This window comes from Electrona antarctica, assembly GCF_951216825.1.
Source record: "Electrona antarctica genome assembly, chromosome: 4".
NCBI lineage: Eukaryota > Metazoa > Chordata > Actinopteri > Myctophiformes > Myctophidae > Electrona > Electrona antarctica.
In genome coordinates this window covers 30269368-30294814 of record NC_136809.1, presented here as the reverse complement: position 1 = coordinate 30294814, position 25447 = coordinate 30269368, and the positions used below count along the sequence as shown (strand labels likewise).

General features: G+C 42.2%; 1 protein-coding gene across 2 annotated transcripts in view; it reads left to right on the top strand.

Moving 5' to 3' along the window:
- armh3 (armadillo like helical domain containing 3) overlaps positions 1-21248 on the top strand; it is a 44952-nt gene extending 23704 nt beyond the window's left edge. For both annotated transcript variants that reach the window (XM_079499945.1, XM_079499944.1), the window contains exons 21-27: positions 337-425; positions 5367-5449; positions 5922-6048; positions 7415-7490; positions 11227-11305; positions 18301-18417; positions 19033-21248. In XM_079499945.1, coding sequence (XP_079356071.1) covers positions 337-425; positions 5367-5449; positions 5922-6048; positions 7415-7490; positions 11227-11305; positions 18301-18417; positions 19033-19125 — 664 coding nt within the window. In that variant the 3' untranslated portion in view covers positions 19126-21248. The remainder of the gene's footprint in view (positions 1-336; positions 426-5366; positions 5450-5921; positions 6049-7414; positions 7491-11226; positions 11306-18300; positions 18418-19032) is intronic.
- Positions 21249-25447: the final 4199 nt, after the last annotated feature.

Here is a 25447-nt window from a genome sequence, read left to right as displayed (position 1 = left end):
GCCTTTAGTCTAATAGTGGAAAAGATGTCCCGGTAGACCCGGGTTCTATTCCAGGCCGTCAATAATTAAACACACTATTTTTTTTTTAAAACTCTTTATTTTTGATTTTTTTTAATATGCAAGACATAAAAGACACACAAGGCAAACAATAATAATAACAATAATAATGTGTGTGTGTGTGTGTGTGTGTGTGTGTGTGTGTGTGTGTGTGTGTGTGTGTGTGTGTGTGTGTGTGTGTGTGTGTGTGTGTGTGTGTGTGTGTGTGTGTGTGTGTGTGTGTGTGTGTGTGTGTGTGTGTGTGTGTGTGTGTGTGTGTGTGTGTGTGTGTGTGTACAGGCGCTGTGTTCAGATCATTCATAAACTGATCTGTTACCAGAAGAAGTGTAGAATCCGGTTACACTACACGTGGAGAGACCTGTGGTCAGGTACGGAAGTACTATGTTTCTCTGTCTCTTACTCTATTCTTCTCTACCTCCATTGGGCTCACATTCACAGATTCACCCGTACATTTACAATTTACAATTTAGGCATTTAGCAGACGCTCTTAATCCAGAGCGACTTACATTAAGCAATAACAAAAAGCATGGCATACATCACATGTATAAAAAGTAGTTATCATGAATCATGCGTAAACTAAGAACGTAACAGTGGAGTATCTATGTAAACTATACATACTATACTATATAATATATTATACATGTGTACTATAAAGTGCTATGACTACATAAAGTGCAATTCTAGAGCTGTCTACATAACAAGCTATAAGTACATTCATCCATACGTCTCAGAATGTCTCTCTCTGCCTCTCTGTCTCCCTCTTCATGCATGTCTGGCTTTCTCTCTGACTCACTGTAAATAGTTTGAAGTATCGGCCAAATGAAGAACATGAACCCTAGCGTCCCTATTCTGGGCATGATGTAATAAGCGAACATTCGGCATAAATGTCAGATCTACAAGCTCACAACATGTCATGTTGCAATGCATTGTGAGCTTGCAGATAGAAGTTTTTGGTATAGAGGGAGAAACGAAGGTTATTACTAGATGTTTTAGCCTAGTGGTTAAGGCTAAAACATCAGAAAGCATTTTTTAAACTGAGAAGAGAACTGAGAAAAACGCATACATTATTCATGCAGTATGGACTGACAATCGCGAGTGCCTGTGCATCATGAATGTATCGTGTCTGTTTTTCACATGTGCTCTTGGTTCAGTGTCCTTCCCTGAACTCTCATTCCATCCCCATATCAATGTATGAATCCTCTCGGAAAGACATGCTGCATTATAAATGTGTTGATGGTGAGGGGCAGCTCAGGCACTGGGAGCAGAGCAGCTACATAACAGCCCCTTCTTCTAAAAACAAAAGTCTCTCTGTTTAATGAACTGTGTATTGTGCTGTAACATCTGTGTTGTCACAGAAGGCAGGCTACCACGGTCGGTTATTGATTGATTGATTGATGTAAATAAGAAAGAAAGAATCATTCATTGTAACAATAATCAATACAGTGTGATGTGTACTGAACTACTTAAAAGTTTCACACTCTCCACATCTTTCTTTTAATTTGAGCATTTCTTGGTAAGAGTTCGACAAAGAGTCTGTGCTTTTGAGGAAAAGCCAATTCAATTCCTGTTATTTCTGAAAAGGTATTGCACCATTGAGAAGGGATAATGGCTCCCTACAGTGTGCGTAAAGTGTCTTTGTAGCTGTGTTTCTTTCAGCCTGGTCAATGCACAACAGGACATAAATTCAACCTGTAATGGCCCCCATGATGGCCCATCTCCCTGACTCCCATTAGAATACCCAGGCTTCTAATCAGAACCAATAATCTCCTCCAGTTTCCCCCAACAACAACTTCTTACTCATGTTTGACGATAATGGTGCACCATGAAACAAGAACGGAGAGAACAAAGACTAAAGAGCAAGTAGAACAAAGAGAATAGAGAATACATCCATAAAAACAAGAGCGGAATTTCAAGACTGGGATGAAATCACAGTTAACTCCTTTTCTACCAGGCCCGTATATATAGGGACCCCGCCGCTAGGGGACGTTGTTTGCTAGGTCTGTATATACTCTGTGTATATAATGGTTGAGCCCCACGGCAGCTTTTAACATTGGTCCGGTTGCTATGGCAACGCCCCGTCACCACCAGCTATGGGATGTAAAAACTGATCACTGTTTAAATCGGTAGATTAGATAAAAGTAGGATTTTCAAACCTCCATAAGTCGGAATCCAGGAGAGCTGTCCTTGGTGGATCTTCTGCAATCCAAATTTCGGATTTAATTTGTGACTTTGTGCTGCGTCAAGTACATTTGGTAGTTAGGCTACCCCCACCTCCTCCCAGGCCCGCCCAGGCTGTGCAGTGAGAGACAGTGTACACTGTCTCTTCATTCTATGATCCTATAGTTTTCTGAGACACTACACTGTCTCTCTGCATTCTATGATCCTATAGTTTACTGAGACACTACACTGTCTCTCTGCATTCTATGGTCCTATAGTTTACTGAGACACTACACTGTCTCTGCATTCGATGGTCTTATAGTTTACTGAGACACTACACTGTCTCTGCATTCGATGGTCCTATAGTTTACTGAGACACTACACTGTCTCTGCATTCGATGGTCCTATAGTTTACTGAGACACTACACTGTCTCTCTGCATTTTATGATCTATAATTTACTGAGTAAACTGAATGCAGAGACACAGTGTAGTGTAGTAAAAAACATAGCTGATCTACGAGCTCTCTCGCACACACAGCTGAAACACCTCGCCAATACCACTACACAGAGGAAGAGGGTTTTCTTACCTGCAGCTGAAGCAGCTTCATATGCGTCCAACGCACACACCATCTGCTCTTCATCCTCCTCATCACCTATATAAAATAAATAATCAACATCATTCTATCAGTATGCCAGTAACACACGCAATAGATTAATTTGATGTCTCTATCAACACCCCACCCCCATCCCTTCTGCTCGAGCCTCGAGTAGTGAATTAGTTGACAAATAAGCCACAGAACATTTTGTTTATAATTCTTAGCGAGTTCAGGGTGACAAAAAAGTAGCATGCCACTATTTTGTGACCCCCATCCTCCCCCAGTCGATCGCCGTTCTGCTTGCAGTGCGACAACCCACTGAACATTTTGTTTATACTTAGCGAGGTCAGGGTGACAAAAAAGTCAAAGTAGCATGCCACCATTTTGTTAACCCCCTCCTCCCCCAGTCGATCGCCGATGTTCTGCTTGCAGTTCGACAAGCCACGGACCATTTTTATTTATTTATACAAAGGCTACATAATAGCGAGGTGACAAACAAAAGTCATCCCCGCATGTCCACAGCTTAGAGTATATATGAATAGAGACGGCACCGGATATCTCCTCCCATCCACTTGCATTAAGTTGCTCAAAAGCGCATGAGGCGATTTCACTCAGGAACAGAGTGCATTCTGGGATGGATTTGTCCCAAACTCATGAACGTGCTGGCCGTTGACTATCATTGCACGTGCTCACGTATGAAACAGCGGCGTTCACGTATGAAACAGCGTTCACGTGTCATCATGAACGTGCACAATGATAGTCAACGGACCAGCGTATTCATGAGTTTGGCCCAGCGCTGCAATACCAAATTTGGCCACTATGTCCATTTTGCCTCAGGATTTCCTCCGGGTGCCGTCTCTATTCATATATACTCTAAGGTCCACAGTGGCATGTCCCCATTTACACTAACATGTAAGCGATACAAATGTTGCATAGCGATACAATGCGATACAATGTTGCCTCCTCTCCCCTCTTCCCCCATTTTGTACAAAACCACCGTGGTCTCTTAACGCTAAATAATAATAAAATTATATAACTGATTATCAAATGACACAACGTATACAGTAGTATGGATTCATTGTAGAGGCTATACATTTGTATCGCTTACATGTAAATTCACTGCTCAAAACAACAGTATGTAATGTAAAGAAGCAGCACGCAGCAGCAGCCTCATCCCTCTACACGAAAATAAAATCATTTATAATCAAATAAATAATCATACAAATGTAATGTACAGACATACCAGAAATGAAGAAGTCACCAGGGGTAGGTTGGTCATCCTCCCGAGTTGGACCCCAATCGGTCCCAGAGTCCTCAGACGAGGAGGGCGGCGAGGAGGGCTGGGAATCACTGTAGGCTACTCCACCAGGGGATCAGCCACAACTTTGACCGAGACCCGAGAGCTCCTACAGGGCGCTCGGATGCCGGCGCTCGGTCCAGGCACTGGGTCATCTAAGCTGGGGAGTACGGGCTTCTCATCGCTCCTACGGGGCGCTCGATCGGACGCCGCTCGGTTCAGGCACTGGTTCATCGGAGCTGGGGAGTACGGGCTTCTCATCGCTCCTACGGGGCACTCGTTCAGACACCGCTCGGTCCAGGCACTGGGTCATCGGAGCTGGGGTGTACGGGGACAGGGACTTTCCTCTCCTCATCGTCCGGAAGTTCAGGCTCAGAGTCCGTCATGTCGCCAGCAGCATTCCTCTGGATGAGCACTCTAATGCAAGACTACACTGAACAATAAACTAGACGGACACACACTAAACTGGACTGACACACAAACGAACTAAACTAAAATCTATACTGAACTAATACTACAAACTAACCAACTCGTCTACCCCACAAAAAACTGCCACAGGACCGGTCTTATTTACAGAAAAAAAACACGTGTTTCGTGGGTCACGTGTTTTTCCAGTGTTGCGGCATCAGGCGTTGATCTGAATGAATCTAACAAATCTTAACCCGTGGCCCCACAGGTCTGGCTTTAAGAGTGTTAACTCAATCTGTGCCAGGAATGTTTGGTTACGTTTTAAGCAGTAAAACCCCCTGTGCCAAGACGTAAAGTTACGTTATTAAAAAAAAAACCTTTCATTTGTCCCATATCTCTGGCACCTGGCCAGCGTTTCTGTTTAACAGGTGGCATGGATTGTGTTTTAAAGTGGTACGCGGCCGACATAGGTTCACTTTATTTATGCTAATTAAAAGATGTATACCACCCCCCAGACCATCTGGGGAAAGAAAACGAGTGCAACAATACCCTCACCCTGGACGCCATAATGTTATTAGAGGCAAGCTACACACCATTTATGTGTAGCTTGTAACGTTCATGTAAAAAGTTGGAAAAAGTTGTCCACTGATGTTTTTCAGAAAAATGTTTTTCTGGATTTTGAAGACCTTTTTTAGAATCAGCCTCAGTTCTTCATGGGTTAACACACATGCATTTACACAGACTGGTGGAGTTCTGCTGCAGTTTACTGTCATCACTGGTTGTTATTACATGAGATGTCTGTCTGTCTGTCTGTCTGTCTGTCTGTCTGTCTGTCTGTCTGTCTGTATCCAGCTCTCATCAACCTCCTGAAGTTCCTGCTGTCCAACGAAACCACACTACTGGCCAAGCACAACATCTTTCACCTGGCTCTATTGGTGAGATATACTCTCATACTGAACACTGAGTGACACACACATAATACACAGCTGGCACACACAAAATACATAACGGACAGAGAAACACAAACAGAAGCACACTGGCAGACTCTCCCGGACTTATTGGTGGGATGCACGTACACATACACTTATTAACAGATGCATGCATACACCACAAAGAGAGAGAGACAGACAGACAGACAGACAGACAGACAGACAGACGTGCACACCCATGCCAAAACACTCACACACAGTGGAACAAGCAGCTGCTGTATCAATACTTTAATCTGTTGGTTGAACAGGAAATGCACACACATACACACCCACATGAGTCCCTTTATTCATTTTCAAAGAGACTTTAATACTTAGTCAGCACTAAAGAAGTTGCATGTTTGAAAACATTTAACTGATTTATTTATTATAATTATACTCACAAAAACGTAATGGTATTGAATGTTCTCTGCTGGTCCAGGTGGTGAACCTGTTCAACATGTTCATAACGTATGGAGACACGTTCCTGCCCACCTCCAACAGCTACGATGAGCTCTACTATGAAATAGTCCGCATGCACCAGGTCTTTGACAACCTCTACTGCATGGGTAAGAACACTGGATGACAGACGGATAAACAACACATACTCAGACCTGCCAACCCGCACGCATTTAGTGTACAAACCAGCAATTCTAGGTCTCAGTACGCACGTACGAAATGCACAATGACAACTACGCAATTTCGGGGATGGGTGCGGTCAGTCGGCAACGGCTTCTGGCAGATATAGTTGGTGGCTGATTTCACCCGCAGAAGGGTGAAATCAGCCACCAACGGCTTCTGGCAGATATAGTTGGCGGCCTGAAGCCTGTCTCTGGTTGATGCAAAAAAAATGTCTATAACATACAGTAACATCCACCCTTCACCCAAAAAGGTATGCAGGATCCCCAAATTTGCGGCCTGTGGAACCCCCGCCCCCCAAAAATATCTGTGCCCATGCGCACGCATTGTGGTACTCATGGCAATATCCCGTTGGCAGGTCTGCTTTACTGTACTGTCTGTACATACAGAGAGGCGGCTATTAGGAGTCTGCATGCACCTACTGTAGATAGCAGACAGTCTGAGATCTCTGCTTACCAATCTGCTGCATTTTTACATGGAAGGTATTTATTTGCTAGTTGCCAGAAAACTGCAGGCCTGCTCTGTTCTTTTAAACCACAGCAAAATTATACTGCACTGTCATTTAACTTTTCTGTCAAAATGTCCTTTTTTATATCGTTTCTCCGATCTGTGTCTTGAATATGTTTTTCCTATTAAGAAGACTATGTGATTGACTGACGGATACACAACAGAGAGGGATAAACAGGGATATACAGATACTGTATATCAGTGGTTCCCAAACATTTTAGCCGTGACCCAAAAGAGAAATTTGATGTCGCCCCATAGTGAAAATAGCCGATCTACAAGCTCACAACGCGTCACTTTGCCCCGCATTGTGAGCTTGTAGATTGGCTATTTTCAATACTTCTTAAACATCTGTTTTCAAATTTATGGAGTTTCTTAGATTGTTCATTGATTTCTTCATGAAATTACTGAAAACAAAAACATCTATTGAATTTTATTTTGAATTCATGAAAACAAAATGCTTTTTTATGTTTTTTGTTTTTTATGTTTTGAAATGGTGATAACTGATAATTAAAAACAAAAAAATAAAGGGACCCATGAAAATTGGCCCGCGACCCAACCTTGGGTCCCAAGTCCAACCCAGTGTTTGGGAACCAGTGCTGTGTATAAACTAGCCAAGACACCCAGAGAGAGAGATAGAGACAGCTGTACATTGTACACATTTTATCCCAATTAATCTCTGCAGAATTTAACTGTTTCATTTGAATCGGAATGTCCACTGTTGGTGAAAATTGTCAAGAGATGATATCAATTATTTTATTCCAATTTTATAAAGACTCCTCTCCTCTCCAGTTCTCAGAGTATCCACCAACACTGGACAATGGAAGGAACCTGCCAGCAAAGTCACACATTCTCTCGTCAATGTCAGGTAGGTGTTAAGAATGTTATTTAGATAGCATATTTTTCGATAGTGCTAAGTTTGATGTTCATCTGGTATCCTGGTTTCTTTAAAGCACTACATTGTTCTCTTTGCACTCTACTTATGTGACTGCTGTTTGTTGAATAAGGTTCATGCTTACTCTGATTTGCCTAAATTATAAATTGGACACACTCTGAACCCATGTAGTATACATGCGCATATACACACAGTCACACACGCACGAGCGCGCGCACACACACACACACACACACACACACACACTGGTGAACATGCCATAACATCCACACAACACATTTGGATAGGAGTTTCATTTTGGAAATGAAAACCTGACTTTTGTACTCTGCCCTGTTCCCCTACAAACGTCTCAATCCCAAAGGACCCGTCAATGTCACCCCTTATCCAGTGATGTACCCGAACACGTTCAAAGAACGATAGTCCACGAACGCGTTCCTATTTCGGCTGAACGTGAACTCAACGTACTGTATTTCTGCCTGATGAACGTCATTGTGAACGCGTTCATTTATGGCGTGTGTGAACGTCACTTTCTCATGTTCAACTTCGTTCAAAAGTGAGTGAGCCTTCCAGGCGAAACCCCCGCTAAAACACACCCTAACCAGTCCTTAATATCTAGCGGAATACCCACCAATAAGCCCTTATCCAACACAAATTAACTAATCTTTCTCAAGCCGCACAATTTCACTGGAGCGCGCAGCGCGCATATGCAAGCAGACAGCAGACACATAGCCTACAGTCCTACATGTCCCGACCCAAACACTGAGGAGGTAAAGTAAACGTGTTTATAATGTGCCACAGAAAATAGATTCCAATTGCTTGTTATTTTTGCGTCGATGAGGTATGTCTTATGTGTCCAACTGTCCATACATGATCGCCTCGTTCGGCCAACAAAATATATCTCCCTCCCTCCACAGAAGCGCAGTGGGGAACCCCCACACGGAGTTGCACCACTCACTTCACATTTTTTTATTCAATAAAGTCTGCGGTTCTATATGGCTATGGGCTGTGGCAATAATAAAAAAAAGAACGAAAAATAACTAAAATTGTTCATTTTTTGGAACCATGAACTTTAGTTCAAAATGTTGAATTAGGAACTATGAACAGAACTAGTTCCTTTTTAAATTTCTGAACTGTGAACTGAACTAGTTAATAAATGAACTTTCCCAACACTGCCCTTATCTCATTAACCCTAACTGCACGCTTACCACGCACATACAAAGTGTGCACATAGGCACAAGCGCTTGATGTGGCTTCGACTGCCTCCCTGTTATCTCCCTCCGTCCTATGTCTCCTCCGTCCCCCTAGAAGGGATGATCTCTAAAGGGATGATCCTCTGAAGCTGCCCCCAGCATAGGCCCCAAGGGTGGTCTGCGTTCGTCCCATCCCCCTTGGGAGTAGTGATGGAACCAATTCCAGCTCAGTAACAGGCAGCCAACAGGGCCTGAGGACGGAGAGAAAAATATAGTGAAATCCTCAGTCTTTGACCACTTATGTCCAAAATAGCGATTGCAAGGTTGGAAGTGGTGAATTTAATTGAAATATAACTTTAATTTAAGTGTAAAAATGTACCCATTTTTACACTCTCATTGTTAGCTTATGAACACAGTTTTGTCAGGCAGTTGGAGAGAGAGGTTTAGAATCCCATAGTATCCAGCGCAGCGACCCGGCGTCATTAGCCATGTACTGTGCAACCCCATCCCTACCTGCTCACTCTAGATAAGAGCTAAACGTCTGGAATGTAAAATGATTCTGAAACGCACACACACCATCCATCTGCAAGTGCAAATGATATTCGTCTTGCAGGAATACATTCGTGCTGCAACCTTCATTACTGAAATTGATTTGAAGTACAATGAATCTCTGCTAAGTTTGTGAATGTAAAAGCAGTCGCTCGGTGGTGCCTTCCCAGGGGATGTTTTTCATAGGCGATGGATTCGATCCTCACAAGAGACAGTAGCCAAAGATAATTCTTCAATGTCTTTGGAAAGCCTTGGAAGCTAACTCATAGGGCGCTCTGGTGAGGAGCATCTGCCATCAAATTAAAAATGAATGTATGAACAAGTGAGTGTTAGAGTGTTATTCATTTTATGAATTTTAATGAAAATGCAACACATCCTCTATCTTGCTGTCATTAGAGTATGAGCATGTTGGTGATATACCAGTGCTCAAAGCTAGATATGCAGATAACTAGAACTGTGGACAACATTTTCAGAGCCATGCTTCTTTTAATCAGTGCAGTTTATTTGCTGCATGGTGAGTCTCTCCTACAGTATGTGCGACAGTATACATGGCTGAGGGTGGAAGAGCTGCAGTTAAAGAGGAGGTTAGACCCTGGCAACAGAAAGTGTTGTTGTTTTTCCCTTTGTTGCTAAGGCCTTAATTAAAAAATAGCCGTTTTCACAACGCATTGCAATAGCTATCCCATTTTTGCTGGAAATAGAGAAGCCAGAAAGTGGTTAAACGGGGCATTGTCCGTCTTCCTGAGGGACACGAGACAGGAGGTGGGAGCGTTTGAATGGTCCACTGGCTTAAAACTAGCCTTGAGCAAGGCACTGAACCTTAATCTGCTGACAGATACTAGCAAGCTGCTCTGGAAAAGAGCAATGGATAAACTCATCAAATGGAGGAATCGATAACCATTACTGTCTGCTCTCTGGCTATGTGAATGTAAATGAAAACACAGTGAGTTCCTACCCTCATCCATTAGTTTTTTTTTTTCACGACGGCACTCCCTTCAACCCCCCCACCCCAACCACCCCTGACCCCCCTCACCACCCACAAACACACACACACCACCCCAAACGCAAATATCAGTGGGAAATTCTTTGCTGATTTTATGCTGATTTGATCATGCATGATTGTACTATGAGGAAAAGAAGCAATTTCAATTGACATCTTCCTGCATCAACTTCTATTTGAGGCCATAGAGTGGCTTTTTTCACTGAAATGAATGCAAATGCTGGAGAATAATGGCATGAATTCACATGCAGATGTCCCTGGTGTGTTTGCACCATATGAAAGTAAACAGTCTATCTGACTGGCACGGTGGCACCCAGAGGTAGCGCAGTGTTTAAGACCTCTGTCTCTCTTGAGCCACATGTATGTTCTTTTCTTGCCTGGAGTGAGTCAACTCTCACCAGAATCTTTGTAAGTATGTCTCCCCAATGCGGTGTCCCTCTCAGCCGGTCCACAAGCTTTCAAGAAAGAAAACGTGGAGTGGACTTGTATATGTGCTTTGGCTTAGAGTTGACAGTATAGCCTTTTTTTGCATTGACCACATTATCATGACATCCTGGGTCTGAGCCTACATACTGTATGTACGAGAACTTCAACTGAATGAAAAAGTGTCTCGGTTAGGTACAGTATATTATAATTAGAGGAATAGCAAGGAGTAGAAGCTTTAGTCACATAGTCAAACCTTTAAAGTTAAGTTAAATGTGTTGTTGAGGGACTCGGCAACGTATTATGATTAATATTCTGTTGTGATATGCTCCAGTGAAAATTTATAAAATGGACATCCATAGATGCAAGTGGCAAGCTTAATGGATTATTATAATATAGTATATACAGTATGAGAGTGAGTGAGTGTGTACTGTATGTGGCTGTCCGTGGATCTATTACCAATGCCAGTGCATCTGTTAATCTCTATGAAATACTGTCTTGGCTCTTCTCATCTTTCCTCCTGTCTTTTGTTCTTTATGCGTTTCAGGGCCATCATCAACCATTTCAACCCCAAGATAGAGTCGTATGCTGCAGTGAACCATATCTCCCAGTTGTCAGAGGAACAGGTGAAACACAAATCACTCATACAGTATCTGCTCATGGACTCCACGTGTGATGTTCTATGATGTGTCACTCGTAGAAGACTGAACACACTTATGTCAGTGTCACTCATTTTAGTCTGTTTATGATGTCCCGGTCAAATTTGTGACCGAGATGTCATGTTGGTGCTTTATGAAGTCACTATCTACATTCATGTACGATTGTGTTGTTAGACCCTGTGCGATTGGTGGGTGAAGTTTCATCATTCTTGCATTTTTAATTTGCTGCTAATGCGTTCACACTGCGCAACTCTGTAACTTAAACCATACTCACACACATGGTTTCAGAGCATGCTGAAACTTCATACATATTCCTGCTGAGCTCCGCTTTAAATGACATCATCCACATCAAATAATGCACACAACAGAAAAACACTGGTATGCGCAGCAATTGTGCATGTTTGTGTGTGTTGGGGGGGTATTTACAAGCTGATAAGAGAATGATGGATTCTGTCATTATACTCCTCATTTACCTCTGCCTTTATCTCCTGGATTTAGGACTGACCAATAGGGAAGAGGCATGCATTTTATGTGGTGACGTCGTCAATACTGTCCCATCAGGTCTATATAGATACCACTTCTATTGACTGTGTTAGTTACTAGTCTGCACTTACACTTTCTTATTGGGGGGGGGGGGGGGGAGGGGCTGAACAGACATCTTTTCTGTCAACAGCATTATAACAAGGGCTAACAGGTCTAATAGATTGATGGCAGAGAAATGGAGAGCAACTTTATATGTAAATAAAGTAATCTCAGGTAGCTGACCTGTCAACGTGAGATTACTTAATAAACTTGCTGACTGCTTTTCACTCCAGTTTCCACCCCTTGTCAAATTAATCATCTTTTTGATGTCAAGCTTCAAGGTGAATATTATGTAAACAAGAACCTTTAAAACACAAACTTGCCTATTTAGCTAGAAATTATGTAGGTTATAGGATAAAAGTGAAGGCAGCAAAAAATTGTAATCCCTGCAAGTCTCTCCAGACTATATACAGATTATATTATATTTCACTAGTCAATTATTATATTTTGACATTGTTTTGTTTTGTTCCTGTGCGGCCCAATAAGAAAACTCTCTGTACTCTCATTGTGCTACACTCCGATATATTCAGCCTGTAGTCTGTTTTTCTGTAGCATTCACTTTCATCACCAGATGAAAGCCTGGATATGCAAGATATTCTTTGTTTTGATGACATGCAAGATCTTGCCATTGCTGATAAAAATCAGCGTTCCGTATTTAAAAAAGAGAGAGAGAGAGCGAGAGAGTGCAGTAGAACTTTAGAGAACAGACCATTCGAGGGCTGCAACTAATGTTTATTTTATCTAATACTAATCTTTTATTTGCTGATTATTCAATTAATCTGTATGATTAAGATTATGGCCTTAAAATGACAGTAAAATAAGGTAATCGAGTATGACACGATGATCTGAATCCAAACGGCATCTTTAAATTGCTTCATACAGTATGTTTACTGTATGAAATATATTAAACAAAACTTCATATTAAACCAAGACAAGAATCCTTTCACATGATGCGTCACTAAACCCATTATTGAAACTTAATTCAACTAGTTTTGTGACGATCGATTAATCGATTCTGTGAGTAACAATTTTCCCCTTAGTCTAATGCATAACACCTGCCATCACCATTTACAGTAGAAACTAAATGAGCACCCTCAGGAGCAGATGAGACTCCAGCAGGGTGTTGGAACAACATTCCAGAAGATAGAGATTGACTCTCTCCTCTCATCCAATCCCTCTCTTTCTCTACTCTGCTTTTTCCCCCTTCTTCTTCTTCTTTTTGTAATGAGCTGTGAAACGTTGCGTTTCCTTCCCTCTGTCATTTGAGATCTAGCTCTCCCTCCATCCCTCCCACAGTGTCTTCCTTCTCTACAGCAGCACCACAATATTGATGGCACCCAGACACACACACATGAGCTGACACACATGCACAGAAACACAACTCATCCACACAAATGTAATAGCAGAACACGTGCGTGTGTGCGCGTGCGCGTGCGCGTGTGCGTGTGTGTGTGTGTGTGTGTGTGTGTGTGTGTGTGTGTGTGTGTGTGTGTGTGTGTGTGTGTGTGTGTGTGTGTGTGTGTGTGTGTGTGTGTGTGTGTGTGTGTGTGTGTGTGTGTGTGTGTGTGTGTGTGTGTGTGTGTGTGTGTGTGTGTGTGTGTGTTTTGAGATGCCTCCATGACAGATATGATCCATTCAATCCTGTCTATCCTCCCATGCAGAAAAGTGTCCCAGTTACACCAGGGTGTGTGTTTTTCAATATTACGTTTGACAACATTCATTCCACAGCGTGCCATCCACTCTCTCTCTTCCTGCTTTATTCCTTGTCGTCTTCTTGTCACTTTTCTACACATTGCATTTTGGTCCATCTTCACACTCTCAGAGTTAAACTGACTGAGGATATTGCGGCGTGTCCGTCTCTCTGACTTTCTCATTCCGTGTGTCGATTTGTTTGTTTCTCGCCTCCCTCTTGTTTCTCGCCTCCCTCTTGTTTCTCCCCCCCCCCCTCTCTTGCATCTCTCGATTTCCTCTTTTCTCGCTCTTTTCCACTCTTGTTTCTCGCTGGGCGAGCGACTTAAACACACATTAGTGGATATTTACCATTACACCCTGGCTCATTGTATTTCCACATGGAGGAGTGAGGGATGAGAGAGACTATGGGACAGGGAATGAGAATGGAGGGGGGAGAGAGTGAGAAAGCTATGAATATTTCATCAGTGCACCATCAGAGATTGAAATAAAAAACAACGGCACTTACAGCAGGGTGGAGATTTATCAGAGCGCAAACGGAAGACAACTGCCCCCCCCCCCCCCCCCTTTTTCTCAGCGGCTGCTGCTGTTAAGCTTTATGTTTGTTGTCTAAAGATGAAAACTCAGCAGCATTGGATGTTGTTCAACGCTGCCGGTACTTGGTGGGGCCAATATGTGCATGTGTTTCCGTTAAAATACTGTTTGTGTGGTTCTAAATGAACAGATAGTGTATGTGTAATGTCCACGTGTGGCAGAGCCGGATTTACCTTGCTGAGGGCCCCCGGGCTGGAGCAAATTTGAGGGCCCCCCTTGGGGCGCGCGGCAGAGCCGCGCGTCCCGCGATTTGGCCGAGCGGCGCAGCCACGAGGCCGAATTTTTTTTGGGCTATTTTGTTTTCATTTTGGGGTACCCAGGCCCCTAAAAAGAGAGGCAGGCAGGCAGAAGCTCTCAATGGTTTAACCATAATACAACTAAATACAATAACAATACACACATTTCACTTGAATTGGATTTCACTTTACAATTTTATAATTCAAAAAAAATATATATATATATATATATATTTTTTTTTTGGGGGGCCCCCTAGTCGGGGGCCCCCGGGCTTCAGCCCACCCTAGCCCAACGGTAAGTCCGGCTCTGACGTGTGGAGTTACAGTATGGATGGTTTCGAGGAAGCAAGTGGTTGGTTCATGCACATACTGTATTATGTGATGTCCCGTGCTGTGTTTGTGTACATGTGGCTGTAATGTGAGTGTGTATTTACAGCCTTGATATTCATGGTATATTCATAGCTTTAAAGATGTAGTGAAATGAAAAAAATCACAAGTGTGAAGTAAGTGGTGCAACTCCGTATGGGGGTCCCCGGGGGGGGGGGGGGGGGGGGAGCTCCAGACCCACAAGAACGCACGGGTGCCGGCCCGATTCCGGCAAGCCACCCCGCGTCCGAAACGGTTGAGAAATGACAGAGTTACCGTGTGCGTCCCTCTACTGTACTGTACTGTCACTGTACTGGCACACCCGAAATCACCATATATACAGTTAATATGTGCGTGTGTTTGTGTGTGTGTGTTAGGTTGCGCACAGGTGGTGAAAAACAACCATGCTGTTTTCGTGCTCAGACGCACCCAGCCACCCAGCCAGAGACACACATAGTCACTTAAGGAAGTGGTTGCACCACTTAAATATGTTTTTCAAACTTCTAGAGCATATCCATGGTCATCATATGGGCATACCTAACAATAGATGCCAAATCAATGGGCAATTTTCTATTTTTTTGTATGTTTATATCAAAAGTCCATAGAAAATGTAATGAATTACTTCCTTTGAACAAAATGTGCTGTGTGATGACGAAATACGGCCTGAAAGAATCTTTTCATTCACCTGTTTCATTCCCATTGCTGCACGTTCCTCCAAACACCGCTGATTTTGATTACAGAACCACTCCGTTTAAACTTAATCGGCACGCTAAAATATGTATCTGGAAACATTATAGGTTAGAAATAAGCCACGTAGTACCAAACCTGCTTCTCTGGCCGTCTGTCTCTCAGTTGTAAACAAATTCCATGCGTTGCGGATGTAGCAGAGCTACATCCCATAGCCTGAATAGGGATGCGACACTCTGATTGGTTCAGAAACACACAGACTTGTAGTCAATGGTAGTTCATTTTTTGCGGTTTTAACCAGTACAAACAAACTACAAAAGAAGCTTAGGGTTTTAGAACCTTTAGGCCAAACAAACTATGAGAGTGTATAGCAAATATAAGTCAATATTGGTGCGTGCGTGGCACTGCGTGCGTGTGGTGCACCTGTATGCATGTTTATAGTCCTTCTCAGGGAAGCATGACAAAGTGTTTGTCTGCTCTCATGCCATGCCTTGTAGGGTGTATGAGCTCTACAGGTCTGCTTAGGGACTCTTTCATTGATGAATGGAGAACTGTCAGGAGAATCATTGCATAATTACCTCTGCTTTTCCTCTCTGCCTGCTGCACTTCTGACCCTGCACACTATGTACACTGCATACACTAATAAATACCAGGGTTGCACAGTTTTGTATTGTGATGTGTGATGCACAAATAGTGCATTAAATTAATTCAAGTTCTCAAGATCATTAACTCATTGACCCTTACCAGGCTTTTTTTAAATTTGCTTACCTTTTAAGTAGTCACAGAATATTCACCCGGACCATGTATAATGATTTGCTGCATGATCGCGAAAAACAAATCTGCTTGTTACACAGAATCCTGTGTAACAGTCCTTTTGTTCAGTAGTTAGAGCGCATCCAGAGAGTAATATGAAGAGAAAGAAATCTCTGACATGGAAGTGGATGTGAGGCGATTTTAGCGACCACGTGGTTTCCTTCTTCCTCGCTTCACCGGGAGTCGAGCGGTGGATCATAGGTTAGCCAAGAACGCCATGTAGTGTAAAAGTCAAACAATGGAAAAAGTCGTAAGTCCTTGGCAGTGGATGAGTTAGGGACATTTCACCACTGGAAGAAACTGCAGTCACTCATATGTAATAGTATTTGTAATAGATAACAGTAACACAATTTGAAATTTGCACCCTATGGCCCAAAAAGAATGAAGTCGGTGTGTTTGACTAGGGTTTGACTGGATTGCTGAATTCCTACAATGCCCATAATGCTTTAGTGCACTTCCTCTCCTTGTGGAGAGGAAAACGCATAAAAACCCCATTAAAGTGTTTCTTGTGTCCTAAACATCATTAAAATAAGCTCTGGTTGCAGAAGGGGTGAAGTGGCCCTTTATTACTAGACTAGTAGTAATCATGATTAATAATTGTGAATGCATCGTGGAGCAAAATAATCAAGTTGTCATTTTGCCATAATTGTTGAGTGTTTTTTTACCCCGGCTCAGAGAGTGCACTTCAAATAGACCCTTATAGGTAAATTATTGTTGAATACAGTACACAGCCTCACTCCTTTGACACTAACCTTATGTTGAATTCTAGTTCACTCGCACACACACACACACACACACACACACAGCCTCTCTTTGTTGTTTTGTATTCAAACAGACAAAGTGAAGGATCCTAGCGATCATTAGGCAAGTCTTGCTGTGTCTTTGCAGCTGTTGCGTGTATCGCCACAAACCACTGAAGAATCCATCAGTCTACACCAGGAGCCATATCTGTTCTTCTCACTCTGTCTTATGAGCACAATTGGCAGCAACAACGTTTAGTTTGGTTAAATGAATAAAGGTTGTCAATTGGTTATTAAATGTCATACACTAAAGTATCTACAGCAGGTCAATATTAATTTCATGATTCAATGTTTTCATGACTGGTCAGTGTGTCTTATTGGGTGTTTATTTCAAGTTTGGTCAGAATATTGGTCAGAATATTACTTGGTACAATAGAGAGTATGCGCATGACATCATCATCAAACCCAGAAGTTATGCAGGAATGCCTACCAAGTGGCAAAAAACTACTTTCTGGCCTTGATAGCCCATATATCCAAACAGAAAAGTCCTATCTGATTGCATTAAACAATGTTAAACAATGTTAAACTCACTTTGCATGTCGCTTTGCCACTCGATGTGCCATTCACTTTAAGCATGCGCATATCCTCTATTGTGCATGTATTTTTAGCTCTGCGTTATGCTGCAGACATTAAAGGTAGTGATGCTTAATTAATTAATTACTTACTTGATCATACGACGGCATTGCATGTCAAAAATAGCGTCCAAAATCAATAATTTTGTACTTATTTTATTTTGTTTGATTATAACATAATATTAATATGAAATATATGCTTCAGCCTCGGCCAGGTGCCTTTCTTCACAGGACAAGATGACATGGTTCATGAATAGACATGTTAGTTAAGTATTTAACATGAGTTAATATTTGACTGGGGATGAATATTGGAGGAGTGCATTTCCAAAGGAAGAACCACTTCTATTGCATTATGGATTAAGAAGCAATGGCTTGCATGTTTAGTATCATCTCTTCAGTCATGTCTGAAAACACTTTCACAGATTTGTGTATGCATGCAACACTGGTACTTTAGTCGGTTCTAGTATTTCCTTTTTAAGAATGTTGAGACTGTTTTTGATCCACTTGTAATTCAATGTTTTATCTCTATCTTAGACTTTTAAACTCTCGTGCTTTTTCAGACAGGTAGAATTTGTGTTTTTCATTCAAGCACTATAAATAGTGTAAATGTTTTCCCTCCCCAGGTCTTGGAAGTGGTACGGTCCAACTATGACACGTTGACCCTGAAGCTGCAGGATGGGTTGGACCAGTTTGAGCGCTACTCTGAGCAGCCCAAAGAGTCTGCCTTCTTCAAGGAGCTGGTGAGAGAGAGAGCAGTAGGCCTGTCACAATTATTACACAATCGTCTAATCGCAATTATCTGAGATAATCGCAATTATTTTGTCATGATCGTCATCGTTTCCATGTTGAAAAATGCACACCTTGTCAAATATTGAAAAAAGCAGAAATAGCAGATCCACAAGCTGTTGCTTGTACATCAGCTATTTCTGCATTTATACATTTTTTCAAAAATTATTAAATATGTCATTTAGGTCATTCGTCGTATCTGCCCTGTGCAGTTTTTGTTTACGAAGCCTAACGATAAGCAAACAAATGTAATTTGTACTATTCCAAGGTTCAATGACAAAAAAAACACAATTTAAACGTTTACCGCAATAAATATGGTATGACAATTAATCGTCAACTACAATTTGTAACCGTGACAGACCTAGAGAAGAGTGCATGGAGGAAGACTCTTTTGGTTTCATTATATCCAGGGAGATAGTGTGTGCATGTTAAAAGTTATTAATTGGAGTTGCATTTAACTTTCTTTATCCATGTGGTCCTCTCTCTGTCTTCTCTGTTTGTCTCCTGACATCTTTCTCTCTCTATTCTGTATATTTCCACTCTCTCTCTCTCTCTCTGTGTCTATCTAGGTACGCTCCATCAGTCTGAATGTGAGAAAAAATGTTTCTCCCAACACGCTGAGCCAGGATGTACTTCTCAAAGAGTTCTCCACCATCTCTTGAAATGCACACGCACACACTCACACTCGCACAGCTGGGTTACTATGGAATCAGTAAAGAAGGTAACCCATATTGCTGTCATACACACAGTGTATCAGTCCCACTCAGATCCTCAGAGTTCCACCCTGCCACTGGTATTGATAAGCCTCACAAAACACTGCAATCACAAACCCTCTGATTGGGCCATTTCAGTATGGTGAATCTGACATCTTATGACAGTATTCACCAGTACATAGGATCCTGTGTAACAGTCCTTTTGTACTGTAAACCAAAGTGGACCCATGTAAAGTATGAACCTAGCATGGCTACATGGTAGAAGTGAAATGGGGGAGATGGCTGTGGTTGCCCTCGTGGTACGAGTGGTCCCCGTACCCAAGCGATCACAGCTTATATCCCAGCAACACTGTTGTGTGCTGTCAGTCAACCTAATTAAAAATACACTCTGCGTCACTCTGAATTAAGGTGTTTGCTAAATGCCCATGTTCTAAGTGTAGTTGTATGAGTCTGGGGTCATCATTAGGCACCCTCCATTGAAGGTGTTTGATTGAATTGACAGAATTGACAGTGCCTACAGAGGACATCCATCCAAGCACCCATTCTCAAATGCATCCAAGCACCCATTCTCAAATGTACAGTTGTAAATGTGCTCTTGAACCAGTTCAAATCAAAGAGATTCCCATTTGGCAGTGTGAGAATGTGGCCGGACTGATAACTTCTGTTCTCTTCATGTTCTGACAATAAATCCACCAGTGTTTTTGTATTTTATGTTTGTTGGTTGAAGTATGACGGCTATTGGATGATCTGAAATAGTGTGAAGTTAACAAACCTTTCTATAACACTTTAAACTGGCCTGATTCCAGTGTATCAACCAATATGTTAATGTATTCTATGGTGTTAATTTCAGCTCTCATCTGTGTTGGTATAGTAATTAAGAAGCATTTATGGCTCTATTTTTTGTTGATGTGAAATCAATCCTTATTTAAAACAAATCAATGTGGAAAAATGATTCTACATTTCCATAGTGTGGGCGACAAAACTAATGGGTAAGAGTTTTCTTAAATATTAACAAAGGTTTAATAAGTACTAGTTATAGTTTACACAAGTCAAATACAAAGGTTGATGAACTAGAATGAGACCAGTGTAAAATGTTACCTAGTGTTTATGCTTATTGTTGCATGGCCTTTGTGTTTCTGAACAAAGCCCTGTTTAATAATCCACTGATGTACATTACACAAGGCAGTATGTCATTATTTTCCCCATTATAGTAATACTTTGATGATGTGTTTAAGTGATTGCTTGGGTTAAAAGGGCAGGCTGATGGACGACTGTTTCTCCATTTTTATTGAATGTGAGCGATCATAACTGGCTTGTCTCTAGACTGGAGAGAGAAGAGTGACGCCTCTGGTCAGTTACATACATTTTCACTGGAAGCACATCGGATGCAGCCGTAGCCTAGAGCAGTTGTTCCCAAATAATGTGCAGAGACAAGTCTGCGTTGTGAGCCTGTAGATCGGCTATTTTCACTACTTAAAACATTTGTTTTCTAATTTATGGGCCTTAGATTTTTTTTTCATTTATTATCTTCATGAAATTACTGGGAAAAAAATAATTGTTTTGAATTCATGAAATATTGGGAATGCTTTTTGAAAATGTTTTGAAATAATTAAAAACAAACAGAAATAAAATAAAGGGACCCATGTACGGCCCACAAATGGGTCCTGACCCAGTGTTTGGGAACCAGTGGTCTATAGCCGTGTAATGTTGCTGCTCAGGGGCCAGACACAACACTGGTTGTGCTGGACAGCTGTAAAGGGTGAATGTATGTAACTGAATGTTCTCTTCTCAGTAACTCTTTGAATGAATAGAGGTCAGGTCAAAATACAACATAATACTGATCATGGAGGCATGTAAACACTCCTAGACCTTGCCTTGCTGTTGGTCACCCAGTTTTTATTTGATTTTTGATTTTGTGACTGGAAGTTGACTATGAATTATGCAATTATTTCTGTTTAAGTGTAGGGCTGTTAATGCTTTCCCCCCTCTGTTCTCTAACTACTCTACCGGTATGTAGCTAGGTTTTTATTATTTATGTGTTTGTTTTTTTAAATAAAGGTTGTTGTTTCCTACTACTGAAGCCAAGCCATTTCTATGGGCTATTCCTTCATTAGGCTGCAATTCTGACTGAATAGTGTGCTTCACACAAGAAAGCCCAATTAGATTCTCTCTCAAAACCAGAAGGTGTTTAATAAACGCACATTGAAATCATCTGTTTATCATAGCCGCTTGAACCTTAGACTACATGTACAGCATACATGGGCAACTGGTGGCCCCACCTTCACATAACTCGTTTATTGTCTGTACTTCAGTCTATATTAGTAACTTAATGACTATAGTATTAACATAAGTTAACATAAGTAAACTAAATGCATTTGAAATTAAATAAAGTTACTTTTCAGAATTCCACTTCAAAATTAGCCAAAAATAATTAATTACTATTACTAAAAAATAGCAGATCTACAAGCTCGATTTGAGCTTGTGGATCGGCTATTTTGGCTACTTTTGTGTGACAGAATGACGAAGTTAATTACAAAAAAATATATAATACAGAGGGTTTCTGCAATGTGGCCCTGGCTCTTGGGTCAATGTGGAAATATAGTGGCCCTCTGAATCATCAAAGTTGCCCACTACTGATTTACAAATGTTGCTAAAGCCAAATTCCAATACAGCAACTTTCACACTCGCTCACTCCCCTTGCGTCCTCCACTCGCTCCTTAGCTCCGCCCCCAGCGAGTACGAGAGGATTCGATGCGAGTGGTACCCCCTTTTTGAAACTAGCTCCTCGCCACTCGCCCTACACACTTTCACTTGGTTTGAGCATAGATATATAAATAATAGACGGCACCGGAATTCCCCTCCCATCCACTTGCATTGCATTGCGACTATTATTTATATATCTATGCTCAAACCAAGTGGAAGTGTGTAGGGCGAGTGGTGAGGAGCTAGTTTAAAAAATGGCCGTGGAGTGGATTTGCCACTAGAATCGGAATGTACTACGCTGTCATTTCAAAGCGACGGCACATTCCGCGATCACTTATGACGTGTATCAATTCAATTCAATTCAAAGGGCTTTATTGGCATGGGAAAACATACGTTTAAATTGCCAAAGCAAAAGTGGTGGAACAATACAGTGTCACACAGCTGGATCACTGGAACTCCGAACCCAGAGCCGTACAGTCTACAGAATAGACGATTCATCATTTTGTGCATGTGTATGGTAACATGTGCAAGGCTATGAAATGGTGAATAAGCACCAGGATGCGCACACTTATATATTATATGATTGTGAAGGGAATTCCTGACCTGCCCGCAGCCCGCGTTCCTTTTTGCTAGTGGATGGGGGGGTGGGGGGTGCATAGTATCGGGTTTCAAGCAGTGTTTTCTGTGCCACATGTGGAGGAGGCGGACTTATGTCACTGGAGAAAGAAAAATACATGTACACGTGATGCGGAAATCTGCCGCGAGGAGACAACATACCCCACCGAGCCTGCACCTGACACTCGCTGTATGCGCTCTCGGAGAGCCCACTCGGCTCCTCCACTCGACTCCACTCGCCTCCTCGATGGAGCACTTTAACAATTGGAACGTTAACCATTTCCGGGTCAAGCTGGAATGACCCCGAGTGACCGAGATTTTGGGTATTGGAATTTGGCTTAACACTCCTGCCCTTGTAGAGGAAATGAGTCTGCAGGGTTTTGCTGAGCTGAGGAGCAACTAAGGCCTCAGTCACACATTTGAAACAGAGGCAGAACACGCGTTCTGTCTGTTTCGAATGTGTGACTGAGGCCTAGGCTGCAGGTGATGCAATGGGCAGTGTCCGACGTAAACAATGATCACATCACTTGGCACAACCACTCCTCTCACCAACATCAAGATACCATGAAAGCTGAGTACACACAGTGGCATCCAGTCCACCACCAGAAACCCATTCATTGCAACTGTTCATACAGCCAGTCTGGTCTACTGTATAAGACAATATGAACAATGTTACTCTGGCAGCTGAGCATGGCATACAGTAACTTGGCAAGTTATAGCAGAATTGGGTTATAGCCATGAGTTTCTTACAAACTTTACTGGGTGTATGTACATTCAAGGGGCAACTTTGACAAAAACAATGTAATGTAGGTGGGACAGCAGTGCCAGGAATGTATAGTGCAGATAACTTAGGACAGGACAACCAGAGAATGTAGACGGATAGGACAAAATGCATTAATCAGCTGTGTGTGATTAGAATCAGCTAGAGCTGCAGAGCATTATCATGCTGTGACCTCAAGTACAGGTCTGTCTCAAACTTGGAAGGGTACGTTCCAGATTAGCTAAAGAGTGCCGTGTTCTGCCCCCTAGCTGTGCAGAAACCCGTCCTGACACCTCTGTCCATGGTGCTGAATCATCAGTGTGCCCATGTCCATATTGAGATACCTGCATCTCCCGACAGCACAGCTTCATATGGTAGCAAGTACACAAAAAAGATCAATGGAAAGAGATCAAAACAAGCCTCTGACAGAGCTGAGTTGTACTGATGGAGATTTGTGGGGGTTTTTAACCCCTCTGGGAGGATGCTGTCTTATCTGTCAGATGAGCCTCCCTTCTCTGTCTGATAGATGAGTTTAAATTTAGAGTCTGAGTTAGTACTTTTTGTCATCGCAACCCACACAGCAACACTCTTGACAATCTACACACACACACACACACACACACACACACACACACACACACACACACACACACACACAGTCAAATTAATTATAAAAAGCTTGAGATATGTGACAGTACCGGAGGCAGTCTGAGGTGTTTGTCTTACAGTAGACTCCATTTGCAGACTGGAGTGAGTAATAATTTCTCAAAAGGATTTCGAAGTTGTTTGAACATGCAGAATAAGTCATCTTCATGTCCCAGGACATTCTGTATTTTTTCTCTACTTATGAAATATGAATGTTTGCAGAGCATGAGTTGAAGGAGCATATGTTCTTATTATTGAGGGGTACTATCCCCCCCAACGTCTGGCTTTTGAAATTACGTCATATGGCAGCCAAGTCTATGAACTTTTAATATTAGCACTTTTACAAACATAGAGTGGCAGCCAAGACTGTGTGTGTGTGTGTGTGTGTGTGTGTGTGTGTGTGTGTGTGTGTGTGTGTGTGTGTGTGTGTGTGTGTGTGTGTGTGTGTGTGTGTGTGTGTGTGTGTGTGTGTGTGTGTGTGTGTGTGTCATTATGGGAGGGGGGTGAAATTGATGTGATCTATTGCATAGACAGGTCAGATATATTATTGAGGGGCGCTAGCCCCTCCTATATACAGGTTTAATGTTTGTTTTAGTTCAATGTTTGTTTTAAAAACGCCATTGACAATGAAGGGAGAATTTACGTCATATTGTCCCTAACACAAACATTAAATCCCATTAACAATAAAGAAAGAGAATTTATTGTTTGTTTTGACACCGTTTGTTTTACATCAATATTACATCACCTAATCATAGCATGATAAGAGCGCCCCTCACTTCACACGGGTGTGATTTGTATTATTTATACGCAGCTTAGTAATGGAGGCTGTCCAGTGGGACACCAGAATCCATAGATTACCGGTAAAGAATCCAATCCTGCACAGTGCATTTGATTACAATAGGCTATAGACTGTGTGTGGCTGTGATAGCTATTGTATTGAAAAGCTTTTGTGTTCTTCAAGTCGCTTCTCATATTCTTGAAATAGTTCAGGAATGCAATAAATAAACTACAATAAAAATAGGATTATAATTTGAATGCTGCCCTAACACCCTCTCCCCCATCCTCAGACACACAGCACACCAACTTCCAAACCCTCACTACGACCTTGGTTGAGTGTCTTCTGACCAAGAAGGACGAGGACTGAGGAGTGGGAGGCAGCCTGACCAGTTTGGAGTGCCTCTTTGCTGAGCTTCTGATGTATCAACCATCTCATCAAAGTATGTGATGAAAGCTTCAGCAGAGTGGGATGGGTGAACTGTGGAGGGAGGTTAAAGATGGAATGCCGAGGGGGCATGGTGGCACAGTCGGTAGTGCTGTCGCCTCACAGCTAGAAGGTCCTGCTCGATTCCCCCTGTACGCTGTGGGTGCTGGCAGCGTGTTCTCTCCTCCGCGTCATGAGTGCCCATGCCCGAGGTGGGGTTGGCGAAAGGGCCTTTCTGTGTGGAGTTTGCATGTTCTCCCCGTGTCCCCTAGGGTATAGGTACCCTCACAAAAAACATGCAGTAATCCTGGTCTCTAAACTGCCTCCCCCTGGCCAGCCGGGGCGCC